General features: G+C 48.6%; 1 protein-coding gene across 19 annotated transcripts in view; it reads left to right on the top strand.

Moving 5' to 3' along the window:
* The window catches only part of HDAC4 (histone deacetylase 4), a 239045-nt gene that overhangs the window by 144632 nt on the left and 71223 nt on the right, over nucleotides 1–23190 (top strand). For 17 of the 19 annotated variants that reach the window (XR_009453787.1, XM_059703760.1, XM_059703768.1 and 14 more), the window contains 2 exons: nucleotides 13294–13444; nucleotides 20788–20908. Coding sequence is in view for 18 of the 19 variants with exons in the window: in XM_059703760.1 (XP_059559743.1) it covers nucleotides 13294–13444; nucleotides 20788–20908 (272 nt within the window). In the remaining variant the exon portion in view is untranslated. The remainder of the gene's footprint in view (nucleotides 1–13293; nucleotides 13445–20787; nucleotides 20909–23190) is intronic. The other 2 variants (XM_059703772.1, XM_059703754.1) reach the window with 1 other exon arrangement.

Here is a 23190-nt window from a genome sequence, read left to right as displayed (position 1 = left end):
TTTTTTGGGGGGGGGTGCTTACTCTATACAAGTATCTAATCATATTCCAGATTTTAAAATTAAATACATAGGAAAGAAACATGTATTAGTGAAATGTAGCGAAGGTACAATATGTAGTTGACAGTCCTGGTGGGATGTGCTGGTCCTGATAAGCTCTCATGGTATTCGAGCCATTCAGAGCAGCATTGCCCTATAGAAATATACAGGATACGTTACAATTATGTAGGTAATTTTACATTTCCTAGTAGCCACGTTAAAACAAAGCAAAAAAACCCATGTCGTATAAGTTATTTATTTCTATGTAACATATTACCCCACAACTTAGCAGCTACAACAATAGACGTGTATTATCCCCTAGTTTCTGTGGGTCGAGGACCCAGGAGCAGCTTAGCTGGAGGTGGGGGCTTAGGGCCTCTCATAAGGTTGTGGTCAAGCTGGCATTCAGGGCCACAGGATCCATGTCCAAGCTCACATGTGTTTGTGGGAAGGAGGCCTCAGGTCCTTATCATGTGGGCCTCTCTCACAGCCCCCAAAGCACATAGAGTGCATGCGTGTGCTCCCAAAGGCGGGCCCCTCACTGCCCTTCACTGTGTGTCTTTATCAGTCACATGTCCATGCCTCCCAACATGGACATGGGTTTGCAGGCCCAACACAACTGTACCTGGCTGAAGGAAGACCTCAGTAGCTACCTATTGAATTGCATTGTCCCTCACACTCCTGTCATCATGCACTAATACAGACAGTGCCAGTGTCCTACCTTGTAGGCATGGTTCGTGCCAACCGGCATTAAACATGTCTCATGTAGGAGTCTGTTGAATTTATAGTTTGTAGAAAAAAATGAAATTTTGAGAAATAAACAAACCCCATGTATATGAGGTCATCAGGGCAGCAAGAATCATCAAGACCCTTGAGAGGGCGGTGCTGCCGTCACAGGGCAAGTGGGCTTCCTGCAGCTTGGTCCTCTGACTGCGCTGGATCTGGTGTCCTGACCCTGTTCCTGTTCTCACCTGGCACTTCAGGAATTTGTATCCCTGCCATGGAGATGGGAGAGTGTCCTTCCCGAGTCCTCATGTCAGCCTGTGCAGGGCCGGCCTGGCTGTTGGGCGCTTCTCATGCCCTTGTCACCAAGAGAGCTCAGGCCTGGTTCTCCACACACAGGAAAAATCTCAAGGTCACATGTTCTCTGCATTTTAATCATTTGTTTTTCCATTTAAAATGGAGATCATAAAAGCTGTTTAAACTTTGTAATTGTATCATTACATCAGTGGCTTTTGTTTTGATGATTTAAACCCTCTTCCTAAGCTGTCACATTGTTAGTGACATTTGGCAGTCGTGTTTGCCAGACAGAGCTCTTGAGCACACAGTCTAATTAGTGCCATTAAATCATCAGCGAATTTGAGTAGAAACTTGTAAATAAGAAGGGAGTCATTTTTAAAATATGACTTAAATTGTTAACTTTGGGTGCAGAAGATCTTTAATGAGCTCTCAGTGCTCAGTACTGCACGTGACTTTGACAGTTTCTCTACGAGTCAGGCTGTTTCAGGTACCACGTTCCTGCTTGCATCCTACATGGTTAGTTCTCTCCTTTCCTGAACAAGGTCCCAATGAGCACTGTACCTGAGGCGGGGTGTGAGAGAGCCAGAGTTTGGGGTGTGGGGAATATCTGTGCCCAGAAATTGTGAACTTTCACCAACTGGGATAGCACAGATAACTAAAAGACTATTTTCTAGATTTGCTGCTTTGGGAGTTGTTATAGTTTTAATTCTTTTTATTTTATCAAAGAAATACATGTTTTTAGTGTTTCAAATCAAAAAGTGGGGTTAACCAACAAAGCTGCCCCTCTCTGCCCTCTGTCCGGATTCACAGGCCCTAGACCTCATCAGGCAAACATTCCCTGTTTAGACAGCCAGCTTTCTCCCTGCAGGAAAGAACCCAGCGAGCAATTTCCCACTTGAGGGAAGAATTGGCTCTCCTGCTCAACCTCCACACACATACACAAGGCCACTTCTGGGGGCCACTTACTGGTATACTTAGACTTTACTCTGCTTAAAGACCTACTCAGAGTCTCCCTTCCTGTGTCAGTCTGTGTGCGTATTGCTCACACTTGGCACTCGGGGAACCACATGCCCTTTCTGATACAGCTCTGGGGTTTCCCTGGAGTGAATCATTTCTCCCTTCCCATTGGCTTAGGTCCCTCTTTTCTGATGCAAACCAGTCCCACAGTTTGAGAGGCCTTGGAGCTCTTCTCACAGTGGCCACTCACTGATGAGTGCATTTGTAGTTGTCAGCGGCTATTTCTAAGTATAATGATACAATCACATGGTTTTTGTATTTCCAAGTATCTGAAATTGGAATTTATTGCATCTTTAGATCAGGATCAATAATTTAAATATTCGTTTCATGCAAAAGGGAAATGATTTTAGCATCTAAGACCCACTAGGTCCTTCCTGCTTGTGTGGTGATGCTTACCGTTTTATAGGACTGCAAGGACTGTATTGCAGGAGCATCTCAGTTACCTTTTGCTGTGTAGCAAATGACCCCAAATATAGTACTTACCACAGTAGTCATTTTGTATGTTGAGGGTTGTTTAAGCTGCTTTTCAGGCCTGGGATTTCTCTCTGTACCTACAGCAGTGGGGTGACCTATAATTGCCTCGCTTTCTGGTCTGATGTTTGGCAGGCTGTTGGGGGGCAGGGGATTATTTGCTGGTTTCAGAGTTGCAAGCTCAGCAGAAGGGCAAGTGTGTTTTCCCTCTAGGATGTTACTGCCCCACTGGCCAAAGCAGGTCTCATAGCTAAGGTCAGAGTTCCTTTGGGAATAATATCCAAGGGAATGGGTACTGAGGACATGCAGCAACAGGGCCAGAGTGCATGCAGGAGGGATGCTCACTCTCATTCAGAGGGGACAGGGGACATGTTCAGCAGTGACTCGGGCAGGAGTTAGGTGCATGCAGGAAGAAGGGGCGGGACACTGGAAACCCAAGTGCAAGCCAGTTCACTATCTCAGCCACCTTCTAGTTCTGGGATCAGGGGTGTCATCCCAGTATCTCCAGCCATGAGCAGGAATGTTTCTGTAAATGCATGTTGTCTTCATGTTTTGCAGATACTTATATTTTTGTGTTGGGAATGTATCAAACATTTAGCTTTAGTGATAGACACATATGAGCATCTTTAGTTGGAAGCGGTGTTGACACTTGTCTGGGAGCTACTGGGAGTTCTGCTGTCTTGTTTCCCTGGTAGAGGCCACAGCCTTCCCAGTTGGGGTGTTTCTTCCACTCACTTGATTTGCAGTCCAACCATTTCTGCCGTCTGTGGTCTATGGATTTGTATCTCTTTAAAAAATACTTTCCTCTGTCCCTGTCGGTGCTTTCAGGGCAGTGGAGGTCAGGCCTGTGTTCAGTCAGCCACATTCACCCAGATGTTGGCCCTCCTTTTTAGTCATTCACTTACAGAACCACACCCATAGACCTTCCTCCTGGGCATCCCAACTGGCGAATCCATTGCACCCCCAGAGGAACAACCCACTGGTAATGTGTCCTGAGCATCAGCGGGAGGAGGAGGAGGGTCTGGGGCCCCAGGCCTCCCTAGTGGTTATGTATGGACAGATTCAGCCCTATGCTTGCATTGGCATTGCAGGCTGTGTTGCTGTTATAAGGAATGTTTTCATGGTATCCTCTTTCTGATTGTAAAAGTCATTAGTGTTAATGATTTGAATAGTTGAAAATTACAAAGGAGAAAATATTGCTCCCGTGCTATTAGGTAGGAAGGCTGTTAATGAAGTTCTGTGATCTTATGTACTAGTGAGCTGTGTGCATGTGTATGTGTAATGTTACAGAATGAGGTCAAACTCTGGTGTATTTTTATTTACTGTGTTGTCAGCATTTCCCTAAACCATCCCATACACTGCGAAAGTATGATTTTAATGGTTTTATTGTAGTCTTATAGTAAGTCACAATTTAAACAACCACTAATACCCGAATAATTGAACATTAAGATTATTTTCAGTTTTTCATGTTTTTACTTTCTTTATGCATGAATCATGTGCATATGTCTAGACAGAGTAGAAATGGCATTGCTGACCCAAGATAAGTACTTTTTTGTGGCTTTTGTTACCCATGTTTATCTCCAAAATCTATACCAGCCAAGTGTACATGTGTCTGTCTCCCTCCCTCTGTCACACATGCACACACACCTTGCTTACTCTATGGACAAAATAGCAAAGCAGTAGTAACCATGACAGGTGCACTTACTGAGTCGTCCTGGTGGGGCCATTCGTGCTGGGCACTGCACAGGTGCTCTCCCTCACACGCATAGCTGCCCAAGGAGCTGGTGCCTATGCCTGCTCCTCCACTGATGGGGTTGTCCCTGTCCTGCAGTGACCACCCCTCCCTGGCAGTCTGAGGCCTTAGCGGGACTTGTTCCCATTATATGTCCGTTCTGTGTCACATTGTGTCTCTATTTCTGCGATTGTGGGTAACCGTATTTATATATGCTTATTCACTTTTTCTACTATTTATCATTTTCTTTGCTGTTCTTCTGTTGTAGTGCTGGCCTTTTCTTACTGTTGTAGGAGTGCCCATTATAAATTAAGGGTATTATTTCAGTGTTGTCATGTGGCTGTTACTTTTGCCCATAATCAGTAGTATCTACTTGTCCTATCCTCATTCACAGATCAGAACATGATGTCTAAGTGGTTAGAAGTGTCACTGTGGTCTCCTAACCAGTGCGTGTTTGCCTCGGCTTTCTCCTGGCCCTGTGCTGACACCACCCAGCTGTCAGCAGGAACCCCTGCACCATGTGCTAGTCTCCTTCATGTCCGCATGTCTCCTGTCCCCTCACATGGATTCTACCTTTTAAATTTGCTGTGGCCTGTCTTACCCTTAATTATTCCAGGTGAACTTCAGAATCTTTCCCATAGAGTCCTCAAAACTTGGAAATGTATGGAAGTTGCAGCGAGTTCATAAATTAATATATTTTGTAATAACTTCCTGATATTAAGTTTCTAATCTAGGAACACGGTGTTACAGTCTGATGGTTTGAAAACCCTTGTTTTATTTTTTCATATAAGCCTTGTAGATTTTATACTCAATTATTCTTAGGTATTTTATATATTTCTTTATAGAATTATCAAATTTTTTTATTCATCTCAAATTTACAATTGGTTATTTCATGTTCTCTAGGCAGATAGACATGTCATATGCAAATAATTATGACCTCCTTTCTTCAGCTGCATTCACTGAAACTTCCTTAACCACTTTAAGATATTGAAACGTTATCTGTGACAATCTCCTTGACAGCTCATGGGCAGGGCCTGGCCCATCCCATGACTGTGCTCTTGCCAAGGTTGGGCCCCAGGTATGGATGATTCGTGGCCCTGGGGTCCTGACAGGCCAAGGTTGTTTCCCGAAGGCTCCATCTCTGAACCTGGTTTTGTGGCTTGCAGGAGCTCCGGGGAAGGTGGGAACTCTTTTCCTCATGCCGTGGGCCTCTGGGTCACCCCAGGAGAATCCCTCCCGTTTCTCCTGTGGGGTTACTCAGGCCCCCACGCTCTAGCTTCTACAGAGCAGAAAGCCTTCCCTGGGTCCTAGGGACAGCGATGGCCTTCTCCTCCTAGAGGAGCTGGTTCGTTGGGTAGTGCTAGGTAAATGCTAAGTGTGCTCATCTGTGGAGCAATTTTGTCATTTTCTAGTGTTCCCCAGGACCCGGGTCATGTTCCTGACAGCTGCATTTCCCTGTTTCCTGCTCCAGTTCAGCTTGTGTCTCCAGTGCCCATCAGGCTCTGCCTCTGGTCAATTGGCCCTTCTCGGCCTCCATTCCCTTTCCCACCTCCTGCTGCTGCTGGGAGGCCCAGGGGACTATCTAAGTCCTAAGACCAATTGCATTGCTGTAATTGGTCTCAAAAACCAACTCACTGTCCCCTGCCCGAGTCCACACAGATGGAGAGTGCACATAGGAAACAGCTGTGCTTTTATTCCTTTTCTTTTATGGCAGAGGTTCTCAACCTGTGGGTTGCGACCCCTTTGGCCGTCAAACGACCCTTTCACAGGGGTCGCCCAAGACCATCCTGCATATCAGATATTTACACTACGATTCATAACAGTAGCAACATTACAGTTATGAAGTAGCAACGAAAATAATTTTATGGTTGGGTCACAACATGAGGAACTGTATTTAAAGGGCCAGAAGGTTGAGAACCACTGTTTTATGGGAAATCCTTAGTTTTTTCCTTAGTCATTTTTTTTATGGCGATAAAAATTAAGTAGCATTGCCTGGCCTGTGTGACTTAGTGGTTGAGCATCAACCTATGAACCAGGAGGTCACGGTTCAATTCCCAGTCAGAGTAAATGCTCCGGTTGCATGCAGAAGGCAGCCAATCAATGATTCTCTCTCATCATTGATGTTTCTATCTCTCCCTCTCCCTTCCTCTCTGAAATCAATAAAAATATATTTTTTAAAAATTACATAGCATAAAATTCATCATTTGACTATTTTAAAGTATACAATTCAGTGACATTTAGTTCACTTACAATATTGTGCAACTATCACCACCACCTAGTTACAAATCATTTTATCAGTTTCTCCCCATGCCCTCTTCCCCCATCCCCTGGCAACACTCGTTCACTTTCCACCTCTATGAATGTGCTCGTTCTAGACATTTCATATAACAGAATCACACAACATATGGCCTTCTGTGTCCGGCTTCCTTCCCTCAGCATCATGTGTTCAGGGCTCACCACATGGTAACAAGCATCGTGCTGTGTTCCTCTTCATGGCCGAGTGATACTCCTTTGTCTGAATGGTCCTCAGTTTATGTGTCTCTTTGTCTGGTGATAGGCCTTTGGGCTGTTTCCACTCTGGCAATTGTGATAGTGCTGCTATGAACATTCGTGCACAAGTTTTTGTTTGAGCACCTGTTTCAGTTCTTTGGGGTGGAATTGCTGGGTTATATGGTAATTCTATGTTACCACTAGACCCCTAAACCATTTCTTTATTATGGTAAATATACTTATGAAGTTTGCCATCTTACCATTTTTAGGTGTGTAGTTCAGTGTCACTAGTACACTCACGCTGTTTTGCAACCAACGCCAGTTTCATCTTCCTAGACTGAAACATTGTGCCCATTAAATATTACCCATCCCTCAGTCCTGATAGCCACCACTCTACATTCTGTCTATAAAGTTGACTACTCTATGGACCTCATGTAAGTAGCATCATAGCCTGTTTGACTGGAGTAGCTCTTCTCAGTGTGGGTATAATGATAAAGTCAAGGGTTGGGGTAATAGCTGAAAGGTCAGTGCTCCTCCCAGAGGTGCAGGCAGGTGGCCCCTTCTCTTCTGGCCTAAGTGGTGAAAAGTAAAAATCATTCCCACATTGAGTGAATTTGTGCTTTTTTGCTAGAAAAGATGAACTTCTCTCTGTTCATGTCTGTTAGTGTGACCTGTGCTGTTCCCAGGGGTAGGACAGGGTTTTAAGAGCTATTTAGTTGAGGGTATGACTCTTTTCCCTGCGGGGACAGGAAGAAAATTGAAAGGAAACCTGATTCTAATGGCACTGGGAGTCCACTTGGGATGTTTATTCTCTCTTTATTACCTGCCTCAGGTAACTGAAGAGATGTTAACCAGAGTCCTGGCTTCCAGGTCACCTGAGGCGACATTAATGAGCTAGCGGGAAAACTCCCGTTGTTGTAACCCTGGCACCTGGGAAGGCTCATGGCTGTGCAATGCAGACCTATGTCATCCCTGGACCTGTTTGTGCCTAATGAGAGTGCTAGGAAGCACTGCATATACAACTGGCATGTGATTTCCAGGAACTCATTCATGGGCAGGTGGATGACCTTGCTCCACCTGCCTGCTGCCCTAAGGGTCACTGATGGCCACTCTGGCTGCCACACTGGGCTCTGCTTTTCGTTGGCTGCACCTAAGAATATCTGGCTTTATCAGGTGTCCTGCTGACTGTTAATGTTGCCTTCCAACTGCAGGCTGCCTATGGCTGTAGGAGAAAAGGAACTCCGTGTCTCCAAAGCAGCAGCTGTGGGAGTTTGTGTCCTGCCTGTCCTACTCCCTCATTCCTCCTCATTGGCTCTACTGCCTTTGCTCTGGTCCCCTATCCCTGGGCTTCGCTCACACCTGCTGTGGGCCCAGCTGAGGTCTGCAGAAGACAAGGGTCGCAGCCCCAGCCCAATCACAGACAGCCTCAGGCCCCTGTGCAAGTGTGCCAGGTGGTGGTGAGGCCTGAGGGAAAGAACTAGGATTCCCAGCATGGCGGCGGGGGGGGGGGAGGGGGGGTGCTGGGCTTCATGAGAGTGCAGCTGCTGGAGCCCAGCCTTGAAGGAGAAAGTAGGGTTACCCTGGGTACTGGGGGCAAAGGCAAAGGAAGCACAGGCAGCCGGGCTTGCAGTTGGCCCTCCCTCTCATATCCCTCTCCCTCCCGGCTCCACTTTCTCCCTCTTATTGTCCCCCTTCCTCATTACCTCCTTCACTGCTCCCCCATCCTCAAAGCTATGTTGTACCCGCAGCCTCACAGGAGTGGCCCACAGTGCCCTGGACCACACCACAGTGCTGGCGTCTCTATTGCAGACCTTCCTCTCATAGATCATCATGCTGAGGCCAACCCTTTTTGTCTTTATAACATTTGAGTGGCCAGTTTGGGATGGGAATGTGACTGCCACCTGGGAGATTTTACCCTGGTGGGGAAGAGAGAAGATGATTTTGAAAGTACTGAATGGGTGCCTCTGGGTATGAGCCAGCACATCCAGTGAGAGGAACATGGAAAGGCTTCTGTTTTTGAGGATCCCTTAACGAATATCATTTTAGTCCCAAATGGGCTATAGAAACCATGGCCAAACAGCACGTGTTCCTGGATGTGAACAGCCAGCCCACCTGAGAGAAATCTCCGCCAGTCAGAACTGTGTTCTTAGAATGAGGGAGGTGTCAGGGTAGGGTTGGCTGCCTGAGAGACCTCTGCATCTGTGAATTAGGCCACCTAACTGGCGGCTGTGCTGAGACACAGAGCTCCCGGGCAACTCCCCATGTCACAGTTCCAGCCTTTATGCACATCCTCAGTTTTGCACGGACTGTGCCAGGCTTCCTGAAATGCTGTGCATTCTTCAGTGAAGAGGCACTGAATCTGTGCTTTATTTTCGATTTAATCTTTTCAAGAGAAATGCAGTGAAGGAGGTGGCAAAGACAGCTCCTAGCATCCATCTGCTGATGGCAGGGCCCTGCATAGGTTGTCATCGGCCTCAGGGGTGGCAAGCCCTCACGAGGTCCGGGTTGCTATAGAGAGGCAGCGTGAAGTTTCTCGCTGCACCCCTCCACCATGGGAAACATCTGTGTGAGAGGACCAGTGCCTGCCTGTGCTCAGCTTAACATGGGTCACATGAGCACCTGGAGATTCTAGTCCTGGCTGACTCCAGCTCATCTGCATGTGGAGCCTCCTCCGTCCTTTTCCCTGCTGGCCCCAGCTGTCGTTTGTTTAGGTTTGGTGTCTTACCAGCCTCAATGTCAAGGAAGAGAAACAAGAGCATAGTGAACGTCTGTGATTAGGGATCTGCAGAGCAGGGTATGGTGAGTACTGAGACGGCCTCATCCTGGGTGTGGGCAGGTCTGAAGAGGCTGCCCATCACCATCCTTCATTACATGCCTTGGGACATTTCATGGTGCATCAGTTCTAGTGACTAGCAAAATTTAGGGGTAGACTGGCACAAAACAGGTTGGGCCATTAATGGTTAATAAAAATCCACCTAAGACCATTTCTGTTGAGGCCAGTTAACACATGGGAGAGTAGAAGGTACTCCTCATTGCTGGCTGTTTGGTTTTTATTTGGAGCCAGGATTTAGTTGTGAGTGGACTGCAGGAATCATTGGACATCAGCTCCCTATTTCCTGAGACAAGGGGAGTGGGTGATCTTTCATATTGTTCTCATTTTCACATTTGCTACCATGAGTCTGCCGTAAATTTAAAATCAGGAAGACACCCTTGACTTTCAGAAGGAGCCCTTGACCCCTGTAGGGTACTTGCATGTTTGACCATTAGACATCCTTGGGCTCTTGAGCAGGCTGTGGCTTTCACACACCCCTCCTCCACCCGCAGTGTGCACATGGCCCATGGGACTCCCCCCTGCTGAAATACAGGTACCTACCTGCAACTCCTGCCATTGTATGGGGCACCTCTGGCTCCAAGAACTTGATGTCTGAATGGTCATGACCTCAGCATTAGTTGTTTTGCAGAGTCCACGCCCAGGGAGGTTGGTTTTTGAGCAGCTTTGTAAGCGTCCCTGTGGTGGTGTTAATGTGCTTTAATGGAACTTGACTGCTACCATTTCTGATTACCGGTTGGTTATTGATCCATAGGATTAATCAGAGACACTCTGAGAGGGTCAGGTAACAGTTCCCTGGAGGCTGGAAGGTCTCTGTCCTCGGCTGGGGCTGTGGATGGGTACCTGTCCCCAGTTTCAGTCCTTCCATGTAGCAGGGTTTTAGTTCACTTTTGAGAGTTTCACATTTGGCTGGGTTTCCACCTGAACATTCGTTTATTCAATTCTAAAGTCAGAGTCAAAGTAGCTGAATTCCAGGAACCTGTGCTTTGATTCTGAGCTCAGTATTGGCTTAAAAGTAAATTCAGTGTTAAACTCTCATTGGAGTAATGGGATTTATTGTTACTGAGTTTTTTTTTTCTTAGAAAAATTAAGTTGTAGACATCTTCTTTAAATTGCTCATAATAATTTCAATCTGCAAAAAATAGCTTATCAACAATTCTTTCTCTATAGAATAGTCTTGACCTTCACTCATGTTAGCGAGATACTAGGTGCAAATAATTCTATGGATTTTACCTAACATGAAAATTAGCACATCTCAAAGACCTGTTTTGTATTCTGAAGACTATACTTCGTGACGCATTCATTCATTCCCCATGGAGGAGCCTTCCTGGGTGCTGACAGGCAGTTCATATTTACGATTCCACACAGTGATGCGTGATTGGGGACAATAATGCAGATGATCTTTATGTTGTAGTTCACCCTTATTTCCCTAAATCTGTGAGTCTAGAGGACTGCTTTGTCTCAAGATCAAGAGACAGGCCAGAAATGTGACGTGACATTGTGACGGAGGGCTGCCAGGGTCTGATTTATTCCCATCACTTTTGTTTTATGGGCTTTAATATAATCTAATATTGGGTAATGTCCATCCAAATGGGAGGTGGAATGAGATCATACAGTGTAGCTCTGGGGCATTTTGGGGAATCTGAGTCGTTGTTTGTACTTGCTGCTTTCATTAAAACTCCATGACAATATTGTTTTTCTGGGAGTTCTGTAATCCTGTGAATTTTAATCACCGGTATCTGTGGTGGTTGTTTCCAGTCTTTTTGTAAAGATAATTGAAAGATCTCTCTTTCCTTCTGGGTTCTGGCTCAAAAATAAATGTTGAGAAAGACTATTAAGCAAATTTCTGCTTGTTCCTCATTTAGAAAGTAAATGAATACTGAGCAGCTGAAAGGGAACCCAGGCTGTACTTAGGGCCCTTGGGGTATAGGTAATACCAGTGGGGAGGGACACTTCATTATAAAAGCTGTTGTCGGAATATCGCTGTAATACTGTCCTGACCTAGCAGCAGCAGGCAGCCCGCCGGGATGCACGTTTCTTGAGATTGCCAAAGCAGGAGGGGAAGGCTGTTGACACGACTGGTGACCCAGGAATGGGGCGAGCCTCTACCGTAGACACAGCGTGTGGCTCTTGGGCAGGTCCTCTGGGTCTATTCAGACAAGCAAATAGGTCTTCAGGCAGAGTCCTTCTTCATGTGCGCCTGTCCTCAGTGAGTACAACATCAGTCCCCACAGTGCAGCTCAGAGCATGGTGTCTGGGATCAAAACTAAAAATAAGGGGCATGTTTCACCCCCACTTCATTTATTGTTTTGTCACAAAGGTGTAATTTAGTTTCCCTCCTAAGCAGTAAGAAAACCCCACTGGTTTAAATTGTTTGCACAGTTCTAGCTGATAGACAGTTCTCAGGAGCTGGAGCTGGGCACTTGACCCAGGTTTTGCTAACTGTTGGTGACCAACACTGCAGAACTAGGAAGCCAGTTTTGTGGTTTAAAACTCCTGGAATTCATCTCTATGGGTCTGTTCTGTGAGTGCTGTTTCTCTGGAAGACCACTGGGGGCCTCGTTTTGATCTTAGGATGACATTGCAACGTTCAGAAGGAGTCAAGGTCTTTCAGAGGAAGACAGAAAACAGACAAGAGGCTTGTGCCACGCTGTTCTAAGTGTTTCCCAGAGATTACCTCCTGTTGTCCTCACAGGGAGGAGTTCAGTACTTGAGTGGAGGGGGGCAGGGGGTTGAGGATGCAGAGCCAGGTTCATGCTGGGCAGGCTGGCCTCAGCACTCTCCTCTGACCCCGTGCCATTTGCCATCAAGAGTGTTGTTAGGTGGCAGGAAGGGCATGGAATGTGCCTGCTAATGTCCACTGTCCCCAGTTCATGTAAGTTGACTACAATATATTTTTTTTTTCTATAAGAAAGCTCTTAGAAGTGACCCTCAGTATCCATGGGCCTGCCTCTGATTTTTGTCACCAGGTCTTAGGAATTTCTGTTCTCAAACACCACAGAAGTAGAAACTTTGACTGCTGACTCTGTCACTGTCCCCATGGTCAGCAGTGGGCATGCTCACTGCGGTTCTGCAGTCTGTCTGTGTCTTTTCCTCTGTCTCTAGCTCATCCCTTTTCATCACTAGGTAGTATTCCAGCATGTGAATGCACAGTTTGTGTTCAACTCGGAGGTACATCGGGCGTGGCGAGCTGGGCTATCCTGCAGGACTGCCATACACATTCCCTAGAGGGCTGTGGGCAGATTTGCCCCATGTCTCTTGGGTGAGTCCCAGGAGTAGGACGGCTTTGCCTTAGGGTGAATGCTTATTTCACACTCTTTTGTGTCATTCTCAAAAAGGCATTCCCAGCTTGCAAGATGACATAAATAAATCTCCCTGTGTGTTTTCTTCTAGGATTCAGTCATTTTTATTTTCATTTTTAACACTTAAAAGGTCAGGAGACATCTGGGCCCCGAGCAGCCTGTTTGCGTGGGCACTGCACAGAGTTGGGATAGAATCATAGGAAACGCAGGCTGTGGGACAGGACCAGCCCCAGTGGCAGCACCTACACAGAGGCGAACTGGTCCTTCGCTGATTCTGTCGTGTGTGTGTGTGTGTGTGTGTGTGTGTGTGTGTGTGTGTGTATGTGTGTGTCTGTGTCTGTGTGTTGGTTCTTGTCTCAGCCCCAGGCTCTGACCCGTCTCCTTCCCTCCTGCAGCACCAGCAGGAACTGCTGGCCCTGAAGCACCAGCAAGAGCTGCTAGAGCACCAGCGGAAGCTGGAGAGGCACCGCCAGGAGCAGGCGCTGGAGAAGCAGCACCGTGAGCAGAAGCTGCAGCAGCTCAAGAACAAGGAGAAAGGCAAAGAGAGTGAGTGTCACGTCTAGGCCACACCAGGGCCTTCCTCGGGTCCAGGTTATTTGTGCTCCACTTGTTCCCTGGTCTTAGCATGAGGTGTCACTGCAGGGTCACTTCAAGTGGCTGTTTCAGTTGCTCTCAGCTTCAGCCTCGATAGTGACTTTATCCTCGTTTGGGGGCTGCAGGAGCAGTCAGCATGATCTTTGGGTTGACATAAGCATATTAAAGTATATTTGGCAAACTCCTAATAGGTTGAAAAATATTAAAAACCAAATGGGTATGCGTTTTACCCGTGAGCTCAATCCTAAGTATTTGAAAGTTCTTTTCTTTTGAGAGCATTTTGTGGATGCCTTGAACACAATGTTAGCTTGTGGGACACCCGTAGCTGAGGAGACATCGTGACCAACCCCAATTCTGCTTTTTATAGTGGCTGTTCCCCTATGTCTGATACCAGTGTGGTCTGTTATCCTTAGAAAGGCCCAGACTTGATCTGAGCCTGGAGGCTGCTCTGTGTGCTATTCCCCTTTGGAAAATTTCCGGAGTCTCTTAGGGAAGAGGCCACAGCCCCCTCTGCTGACTGCACGGCCCTGGACAGAGATTGGCTTGGGCTTGCACAGTGACATGGACACAAGGTGACTAGCCTGAGTAAGGCCTGGTGTATTGACAGTTGCAGCATCCCGCCCAGACTGTGATAAAAGGAACACTGCCCCCAGGAGTATTGTGCCACTTTCTTTTGACAACTTGTTGCAATGACACATCAGGGCTTCCTCAGCAGATCCGTGTCCACAGTCCTTGCCTGTCAGCTTCCACCCAATGCCAGTGCTCAGCTAAACCTGTTTGTCCCTGGTCACACTGAAATAAATTAGGTTGCATATCTGTCCCTGTCAGGGCTTGGGCATTGATGGTTGGGTGACTTGCCCATCCAATATTCACGAGTAAAAGAAGAAGACTTTATATGCCTCACCAAGATGCAAAACCTCTAAATCAGGGGTCCTCAAACTGCGGCCCGCGGGCCACATGTGGCCTGCCGAAAACATTTATCCGGCCCGCCGGGTGTTTTTGCCGTCGCTGTGTGCATAGGAATTTGTTCATAGTTTTTTTTTAAACTATAGTCCGGCCCTCCAACGGTCTGAGGGACAGTGAACTGGCCCCCTGTTTAAAAAGTTTGAGGACCCCTGCTCTAAATTCTCAAAAGTCCTTCAGCTTCAACTTCTGAAAATGATTAGCCATCTGTACAAGTCATTTTAACAAGCTTTTGTTTAAGTTTAATATCCAGTTCCACAACAGCATCTTATATTTTTAAAGTCTTCTTGTAAAGTCTGTTATTTGAAACTAGAGGCCTGGTGCACGAAATTTGTGCAGGGGGTGGGGTGCATGTCCCTCAGCCCAGCCTGCACCCTCTCCAATCTGGGATACCTAGTTAGATTTACTACCTTTAAGAATCTGAACTACACTGTCTCTTAATATAAATTTAAAAGCAAGTCTTTGTTCTCTGAGCAGATCAGAATGAGCATGTCGACTCTCATCACTGTCCTTTATAATAGCCTGGTTGAGAGTAAGGGGCCTTCACTAGGAAACTCATTTACTTTGTTGTAAAAATGGCTCAAAAGGCTAGAGTTTAGACTGAACATCTGATCCTGAAAGTGATCCATTTGTTCCATTTCCTTCCTCAGAGGAACGTGGAGCATTAAAAAAAGGAGTTAGGTTCAGGCACAGGCAACTGAAGGTAGAAACAGATTTGTTTAATTCATTGTGTCCACCAGCTCATTCTCCAGCCCCTCAGCCTGGGCCCCCATCTGGTCAAGTCCTCCACCCATCTGCTGGACCACTACCTGATCAGGTTCTCCCACCCATCTGCTGGACCCCCACCTGGTCAGGTTCTCCTATCCATCTGCTGGACCTCTACCTGGTCAGGTTCTCCCACCCATCTGCTGGGCCCCACCTGGTCAGGTTCTCCTACCCATCTGCTGGACCTCTACCTGGTCAGGTTCTCCCACCCATCTGCTGGATCCCTACCTGGTCAGGTTCTCCTATCCATCTGCTCTACCTCTACCTGATCAGGTTCTCCCACCCATCTGCTGGACCCCCACCCGGTCAGGTTCTCCAACTCATCTGCTGGACCTCTACCTGGTCAGGTTCTCCCACCCATCTGCTGGACCCCCACCCGGTCAGGTTCTCCAACTCATCTGCTGGACCTCTACCTGGTCAGGTTCTCCCACCCATCTGCTGGATCCCTACCTGGTCAGGTTCTCCTATCCATCTGCTAGACCTCTACCTGATCAGGTTCTCCTATCCATCTGCTGGACCCCCACCTGGTCAGGTTCTCCCACACATCTGCTGGACCCCCACCTGGTCAGGTTCTCCCACCCATCTGCTGGACCCCCACCTGGTCAGGTTCTCCCACCCATCTGCTGGGCCCCCACCTGGTCAGGTTCTCCCACACATCTGCTGGACCCCCACCTGGTCAGGTTCTCCCACCCATCTGCTGGACCCCCACCTGGTCAGGTTCTCCCACCCATCTGCTGGACCCCCACCTGGTCAGGTTCTCCTACCCATCTGCTGGGCCCCCACCCAGTCAGGTTTTCCCACCCATCTGCTGGACCCCCACCTGGTCAGGTTCTCCCACCCATCTGCTGGACCTCTACCTGGTCAGGTTCTCCTACCCATCTGCTGGACCCCCACCTGGTCAGGTTCTCCCACCCATCTGCTGGACCTCTACCTGGTCAGGTTCTCCCACCCATCTGCTGGACCTCTACCTGCTCAGGTTCTCCCACCCATCTGCTGGACCCCCACCTGGTCAGGTTCTCCCACCCATCTGCTGGACCCCCACCTGATCAGGTTCTCCCACCCATCTGCTGGGCCCCCACCTGGTCAAGTCCTCCACCCATCTGCTGGACCCCCACCTGGTCAGGTTCTCCCACCCATCTGCTGGATCCCTACCTGGTCAGGTTCTCCTATCCATCTGCTAGACCTCTACCTGATCAGGTTCTCCTATCCATCTGCTGGACCCCCACCTGGTCAGGTTCTCCCACACATCTGCTGGACCCCCACCCGGTCAGGTTCTCCCACCCATCTGCTGGGCCCCCACCCAGTCAGGTTTTCCCACCCATCTGCTGGGCCCCCACCCGGTCAGGTTTTCCCACCCATCTGCTGGACCCCCACCTGGTCAGGTTCTCCCACCCATCTGCTGGACCTCTACCTGGTCAGGTTCTCCCACCCATCTGCTGGACCTCTACCTGGTCAGGTTCTCCCACCCATCTGCTGGACCCCCACCTGGTCAGGTTCTCCCACCCATCTGCTGGACCCCCACCTGGTCAGCTTCTCCCACCCATCTGCTGGACCTCTACCTGCTCAGGTTCTCCCACCCATCTGCTGGACCTCTACCTGATCAGGTTCTCCCACCCATCTGCTGGACCTCTACCTGATCAGGTTCTCCCACCCATCTGCTGGACCTCTACCTGGTCAGGTTCTCCCACCCATCTGCTGGACCTCTACCTGGTCAGGTTCTCCCACCCATCTGCTGGACCTCTACCTGGTCAGGTTCTCCCACCCATCTGCTGGACCCCCACCTGGTCAGGCTCTCCCACCCATCTGCTGGACCCCCACCTGGTCAGCTTCTCCCACCCATCTGCTGGACCTCTACCTGCTCAGGTTCTCCTACCCATCTGCTGGACCCCCACCTGGTCAGGTTCTCCCACCCATCTGCTGGACCCCCACCTGATCAGGTTCTCCCACCCATCTGCTGGACCCCCACCTGGTCAGGTTCTCCCACCCATCTGCTGGACCTCTACCTGGTCAGGTTCTCCCACACATCTGCTGGACCTCTACCTGATCAGGTTCTCCCACCCATCTGCTGGACCTCTACCTGGTCAGGTTCTCCCACCCATCTGCTGGACCCCCACCTGGTCAGGTTCTCCCACCCATCTGCTGGACCCCCACCTGGTCAGGTTCTCCCACCCATTTGCTGGGCCCCCACCTGGTCAGGTTCTCCCACCCATCTGCTGGATCCCTACCTGGTCAGGTCATCTCACCTATTTGATGTGTCCCAAAGTGGTCTAGATCCTCCCACCTATCTGCTTGGTCCCATATGGTTTACTGTACTTCATATCTCTCTTCCTATTTATCTTTTTATTTACCTGCCTTTTCTTTAGACAGTCCCCTGCCCCACTCCACCCTGTTGTATGAGACTTTGTCTCTCTTATGTTGGCCGGATCAGTACTAGCACATAGTAAGTTCTCTATAAATCCTCTCAAATGAATAAATGATAATGTACATGAATTATTTTAAAAAGTAGAAATTTTGAGACATTTGGTTTTTGTTTATTGAAGAGGCGTTATTGATTCCAGAACTTTGATTTATAGTGGAAAAATCCTTTAAGAGGTGAGTACATAAATCAGAACCAGCAGCTTCCTTTTTGAATTGTATCCTCATGAAGTACAAAGAAGAAAAGAAGATTTCCTTTGCAGTCAAAGTCGCAGGTCTGTGCCTTGGCATTACTTGTTTGCTGCAGTCAGGCCTGTGGAGAGCTGAGAGGACGTGCATTTGGGTCATGCCCACTGGCCCCTGTGAGGAGGGACCCGTAACTCAGCCCCCAGCTAAAGGTGGCTGGAGGAGGCCAGTCGGGGTCATTCCTGTGACCACATCACCATTGGCCACTTCTTTTAAAGTAGACTTGGTCGGACAGGTCAGGGAGGCACTGCATCATTTGTTTAGTTCATTTAGCTGGGTAAGGAGCCTTTCAGATCATTTTAAAGATGAGGAAGTGTTGTTTGGGGAGTTGGGTTTGTTTTCCTTTGATTTCATGAGAGCCTGGTATAGTGCCCTCTCCCACCCTTGAGCAGGTCAAGGAGCCATGGTGCCTGCAGCTGCCCTGTAGCCCCTCAGCCCTGCAGACACCCCTCCTCCTATGAGGATCCTTTCAGTAGCTCAGGGGACAAGGGCATCTCGGTGTCCCAGCTTGGTGGGTACTTAGCATAAATGGGCCATCGTCTCCACTGGGCAGTGCATGTGCCCTGGCCACACCTTCCTGCCCTTGGTTGTTACTGGGATTTATTGTGTGCCCTTCCTGCTGGGGCTGGGCATTTGTTCTTTGCCTTTCTCGGAGTTCAGGAGCCCATGATGCAAGCTTGAGGGTGTGGCCAAAGCAGGGAGAGGCAGTGACTTCCTAAATGAGAGATGTGTGAGGTTCTCTCTATTCCTAGAGCGCTTGCAGGTAAGAAATACCATACCTCCCATAAAGGGAAAGTGGATCCATGTGAATAGGTATTTCTTGAGGTTAGGCTAGCTAACAGGGATTCTCATTTGTTGGAAATTTTTGGGATGTGTTCTTACCCTGCTCAGTGAAAACTCTGCTTCTCATCTTGCTTTCCATTACTCCTGAGACAGCAGGTGTGGAAGGACCTGAAGGTTATGTCCTTTGACTGGCCACTGGGGTTGTCTTCACCCTCTTCCTCCTCATTATCATCATGCAGTTTGATCACTTTCCTGCAGTGCCAGTGGCACTAAAACATGCCAAGTACTGAGAGATAAAGTGGTAATCCCAACTTGATAAAGATGTAGGGGACCTGCCCCTGGTGTGTGGCCAATAGGAAGTCACAAGTATTTAAAGGCATTTGGAAGATGTTCCAAGGACTATAATATTAAACTTGTTAGATGTCATCATTTTGATGGTCTCTCCTAAGCACTAATTCTTCACATGGACAGTGTTACTGACTCATACATGTTCTTTGCAGCGTGGATTCCAACCACAACAAAAGGAAAATCTAAGGATGCCCCACAGTCAGGACTTGATTTTGTAAACTCTCTTTCACTCACTGTGGGAATGTTTTCCCACCATGAAAATGCTGTTTGAGTCTATACAATGATGGGACATACTTAGGCCCATCATTGTTGGGGGATGGACACAGATTCTGAGTAATCAATGGCAGCTCTGAGGAAACAGGATAGATGTTCACAGGTTGGGTGTGGGAGTGTGAGTTTGGACTTTAATTTCTGTGTGTCTCTTTTGAGATTAGCTTGTTTGTGCTACTTTCAAGACACCCCAACAGGGGACACCAAGAGGCTCTTGTCCCTTGAGCTGCTGGAAGGAACCTCACAGGAGGAGGGGCATCTGCAAGGTTAAGGGGCCTCCAGGGCAGCTGCAGGCACCATTGACTCTTGACCTGTTCTATGGTGGGAGAGGCTATGGCCAACCAGCAGCCCAACAAACCACAAAGCTCATGACCTTGACTTTAGTCCAGTTGGTGAAGTACTCTCTGCCTCAGTAGCTGCAAGGCTGGAAGAAACAGAAATGTGCATTCGATATTATGTGTTATATATAATGTTGATATGATTGCAAAGGAACCTGCTGCCTTATGGGTTCAGGAGTGTGGCAGCCTGCCCAGGATGCAGGCTTCATCCCTGCTGCCGTTGCCATGGGAGGGACGTGTTGGTGTGTACAAAGCTGAGATTCTGCCTCTAGTGCTGTAGTGAGAAAGAAATCACTCTGCTGCCAGTGCTCAGTCCAGAACTTTTTTATTTATTTATTTTTATTTTAGAGAGGAAGGGAGAGGGGAACATTCATGTGAGAGAGAAACATCTATCGGTTGCCTCCTGCCCTCACCCTGACTGGGGAGGATTCAACCTATAACCTGGGTATGTGCCCTGACCAGGAATCGAACCTGCCATCCTTTACTATACAGGACAACATTCCAATCAGCTGAGCCACCCAGCCAAGGCCAGAATGTTCTTTTATGTAAGAACTAGAGGCCCAGTGCATGGATTCGTGCACCGGTGGGGTCCCTCGGCCTGGCCTGCGCCCTCTCGCAATCTAGGACCACTCAGGGGATGTCGGACTGCTGATTTCGGCCCAGTCCCCACAGGCCAGGCCGAGGGACCCCACCGGTGCACGAATCCGTGCACCAGACCTCTAATATGCATATAAGATCTTTAGTTAATCTCTTCCCGCCCTCCCTGCTTCCCTCTGAGATTTATCAGTCTGTTGTTCCATGTGTCCATGCCTATGCGTTGAGCATCTGCCCCCCTGGTGGTCAGTGCACATCATAGCTACCGGTCAAATGATCGCTTAGGCTTTTATATAGAGAGAGATATTAAAGCTTCCTTAAGATGGGGGGTTTGTGTGAGGGGATAATCTGTCCCCATATTGATTGCTTCTGCACGTCTGGTAGAATGCAATTATGTAAAAATCCTTGGCGGGAAGAGGACCTCTTATTAAAGCTTCTTCTGCCTTCTCCTTCCTTCAAGAAGCTTCCTTGGTGTCAGCAGCCTCCTGAATTACAATCTCAATGTCTCCAGCCCCTTTATACCATTTCAGGGCACAGCCTCCAGTCACTGCCTTGTGCTTTCTCCCACGCCAGGTGCTGTGGCCAGCACAGAAGTGAAGATGAAGTTGCAAGAGTTTGTCCTCAATAAAAAGAAGGCGCTGGCCCACCGGAGCCTGAACCACTGTATCTCCAGTGATCCTCGCTACTGGTATGGGTAAGTGGGGTGTGGGCAGAGCCCCAAGCATGCAATCTGTGATAGATTTGAGTGGCACCAGTTCTGCTCCTGGAAGGCAGTGGGAGGGTGTGGAATTAGACACTCCCAAGACAAATAGCAAACATGCTATGAAGGACGAGGTCTGGTGGTAAGACGCACTGCAGTCACCCAGAGGAGCGTGGCCCTCTCTTAAAATGACCAGAGCTGGGGCCTGCCCATCATTCTTGGCTTTCCTGGTCTTCTCAGGCCACAAAAGGATCCACTTCAAATGGAACTCTGGTCTTAATTGTCCATAGGCACCTTCTGAATCTCTTCCCCAGGTGTTATTGATTCTTAGGGAGTCAGTAAACCCCTGCAGTGTGTTTATTATTTTTACGTAAGAGCCTCTGCCAGATCCTGCACAATGACAGAGACCATCAAAGAGCCTGCTCATGCTGGAAGTCGAAAGTCCTGACCTTGTCAGTGGTGATGCCATGTGCAGGGGGAATGTTCTGTCAGCACAGTTCCAGGGCGCTGGCCGTGGACACAGGCCAGGTTGGAAGGGCGTGGCGAGCTTGTGGCTTTTAACACTGACCAAGGTGCTTCACAGATGTTTGCTTATATTTAGGTTTCTAATGCTCGCCTGGGTAATTTCATTTTGGGAGAAACCCATAGGGTAGTTTTTATAAATCAAAATGTGACTACCATTAATTTCACTGGGAAAAAATGTAGCTGTCCTCAAGCTCCAAAGTACTAAAACACCAAATCCATTGAGGTAACCCCACTTATTCCCTTAGATGACATATCAGGTATCTCAATGCAACCTAAAGGCATTTTGTCCCCAGGCACTTTTCTGCTCCCCTTGGCTCGCTGTGACTGCTCATTGCTGGGACACCAGGCTGTGCTCGTGCCATGACCTGCTGTGGTATTTATACAGCTCAACCAGTGACAGTCACACAGGAAGGAAGGCCATGGGGGTTCATGCAAAGTCATAACAAAGTCCTGAGCCCTTAGCAACTTGAGAGGGGTGGCTTCGTTAGAAGTGCTGGGGCAGTGCACTTGGAGACCCCACATTTGGTAGCACCAGTCTGACCTGTGGTCTCTCCACTAGTAATAGTCACAGGTTTTGTCATGGGAAAGATCCACTGTCTAGGCTGGGGTGGCAGGTGGATGCTGGCTGAGTGAGGGTAGCAGTTGGGAAATGGCTGTGGTGGTATCCATGGAGCTGAGCTGGGGGCAGCAGTAATGAAGCTGGGGTGGGGTGGGTTGGGGTGGGGTGGGCTCAGGGATCAGGAGGCACAGAGAGGAACCTGGACTATAGACCTGTAAGGGCAATAGCTGGAGGGAGGCTGAGACAGCTGGCAAATAACCTTAAAAGAGATGACCATGGGGTGAGGAGGCCCTGGGAACCTATCCAGAAGAGGAGCAGTGTCAGCGAGGTGAGCCCAGGCAAGTCAGAGTGGGAGGCATGGCTTGAGCACATCAGGGTTGTTGGATGGCAGCCACAGGGCCCTGGAGGAGGGTTAGGGTAACTGTGGTGCTAGGAGAGACTAGGCGGGTAGGAGTAGAGGCCATGGTGGTGGGCTGATGGATGAGGGGAGCATGGAGGCCACAGGCTGGGAAAGTGCATCACCTGCATCCAGGAGGCTGCAGAGAACGGGTGGCCTCTGGCAGAGACAGGGCAGAAGCTGTGAGGTTGGAAGTGTAGGGGCTTCTAGGGAGGGGTCCACAAGGAGTGTCTGGGAGCAAGGAAGGAAAGAGGACAGGACTTCGGGGCTCACCTGTCTGGCAAGTGGCTGCCCCTAGGATACACTGTAAAACTGATTCGGTAGAGGGTGTTAACCCCCAGACCTTGAATGACATTGTGGGAGATAGTCCCTGGGGTGAGGCCTTCAGGGTCTTAGTACAACTGCAGGTTACAGGAGGGCTTTGTGCCTGAAGGAGAGGTGACCCATGATGAGGTTGCAGCTGGCCCATGGGTGCCCCTGTCCCAGCCTGGACTCCCAGCCCAGGCAGCAGGTGGTCCCCTGGAATATGAGAACGTCCTGATGGAGTTTTGTCCCTGTAGCAGTGGGGCGTGGCCTGGCCGGGTCTCTGTAAGAGACACTTTCTTTACACTGCTTTGCTCTTGAACATTCAAATATCCACCTGTAAGCACTTAGAAGCTCACATTCTTAATTCAAATAGCAGCAGGTGCATGGATAAGAAGTCCTGTGTATTCAAATAAATAGTCTAACAAATTCCAAATAAGTTTGGCAAATTTGTTTTCAGTCATTAAGCAGATTACACAGTTTGAATTTTAC

This window comes from Myotis daubentonii, chromosome 7 (genome assembly GCF_963259705.1).
Source record: "Myotis daubentonii chromosome 7, mMyoDau2.1, whole genome shotgun sequence".
NCBI classification, from domain to species: domain Eukaryota; kingdom Metazoa; phylum Chordata; class Mammalia; order Chiroptera; family Vespertilionidae; genus Myotis; species Myotis daubentonii.
Note: the sequence above shows the minus strand (reverse complement) of the source record. Positions and strands in the feature narration are given on the sequence as shown.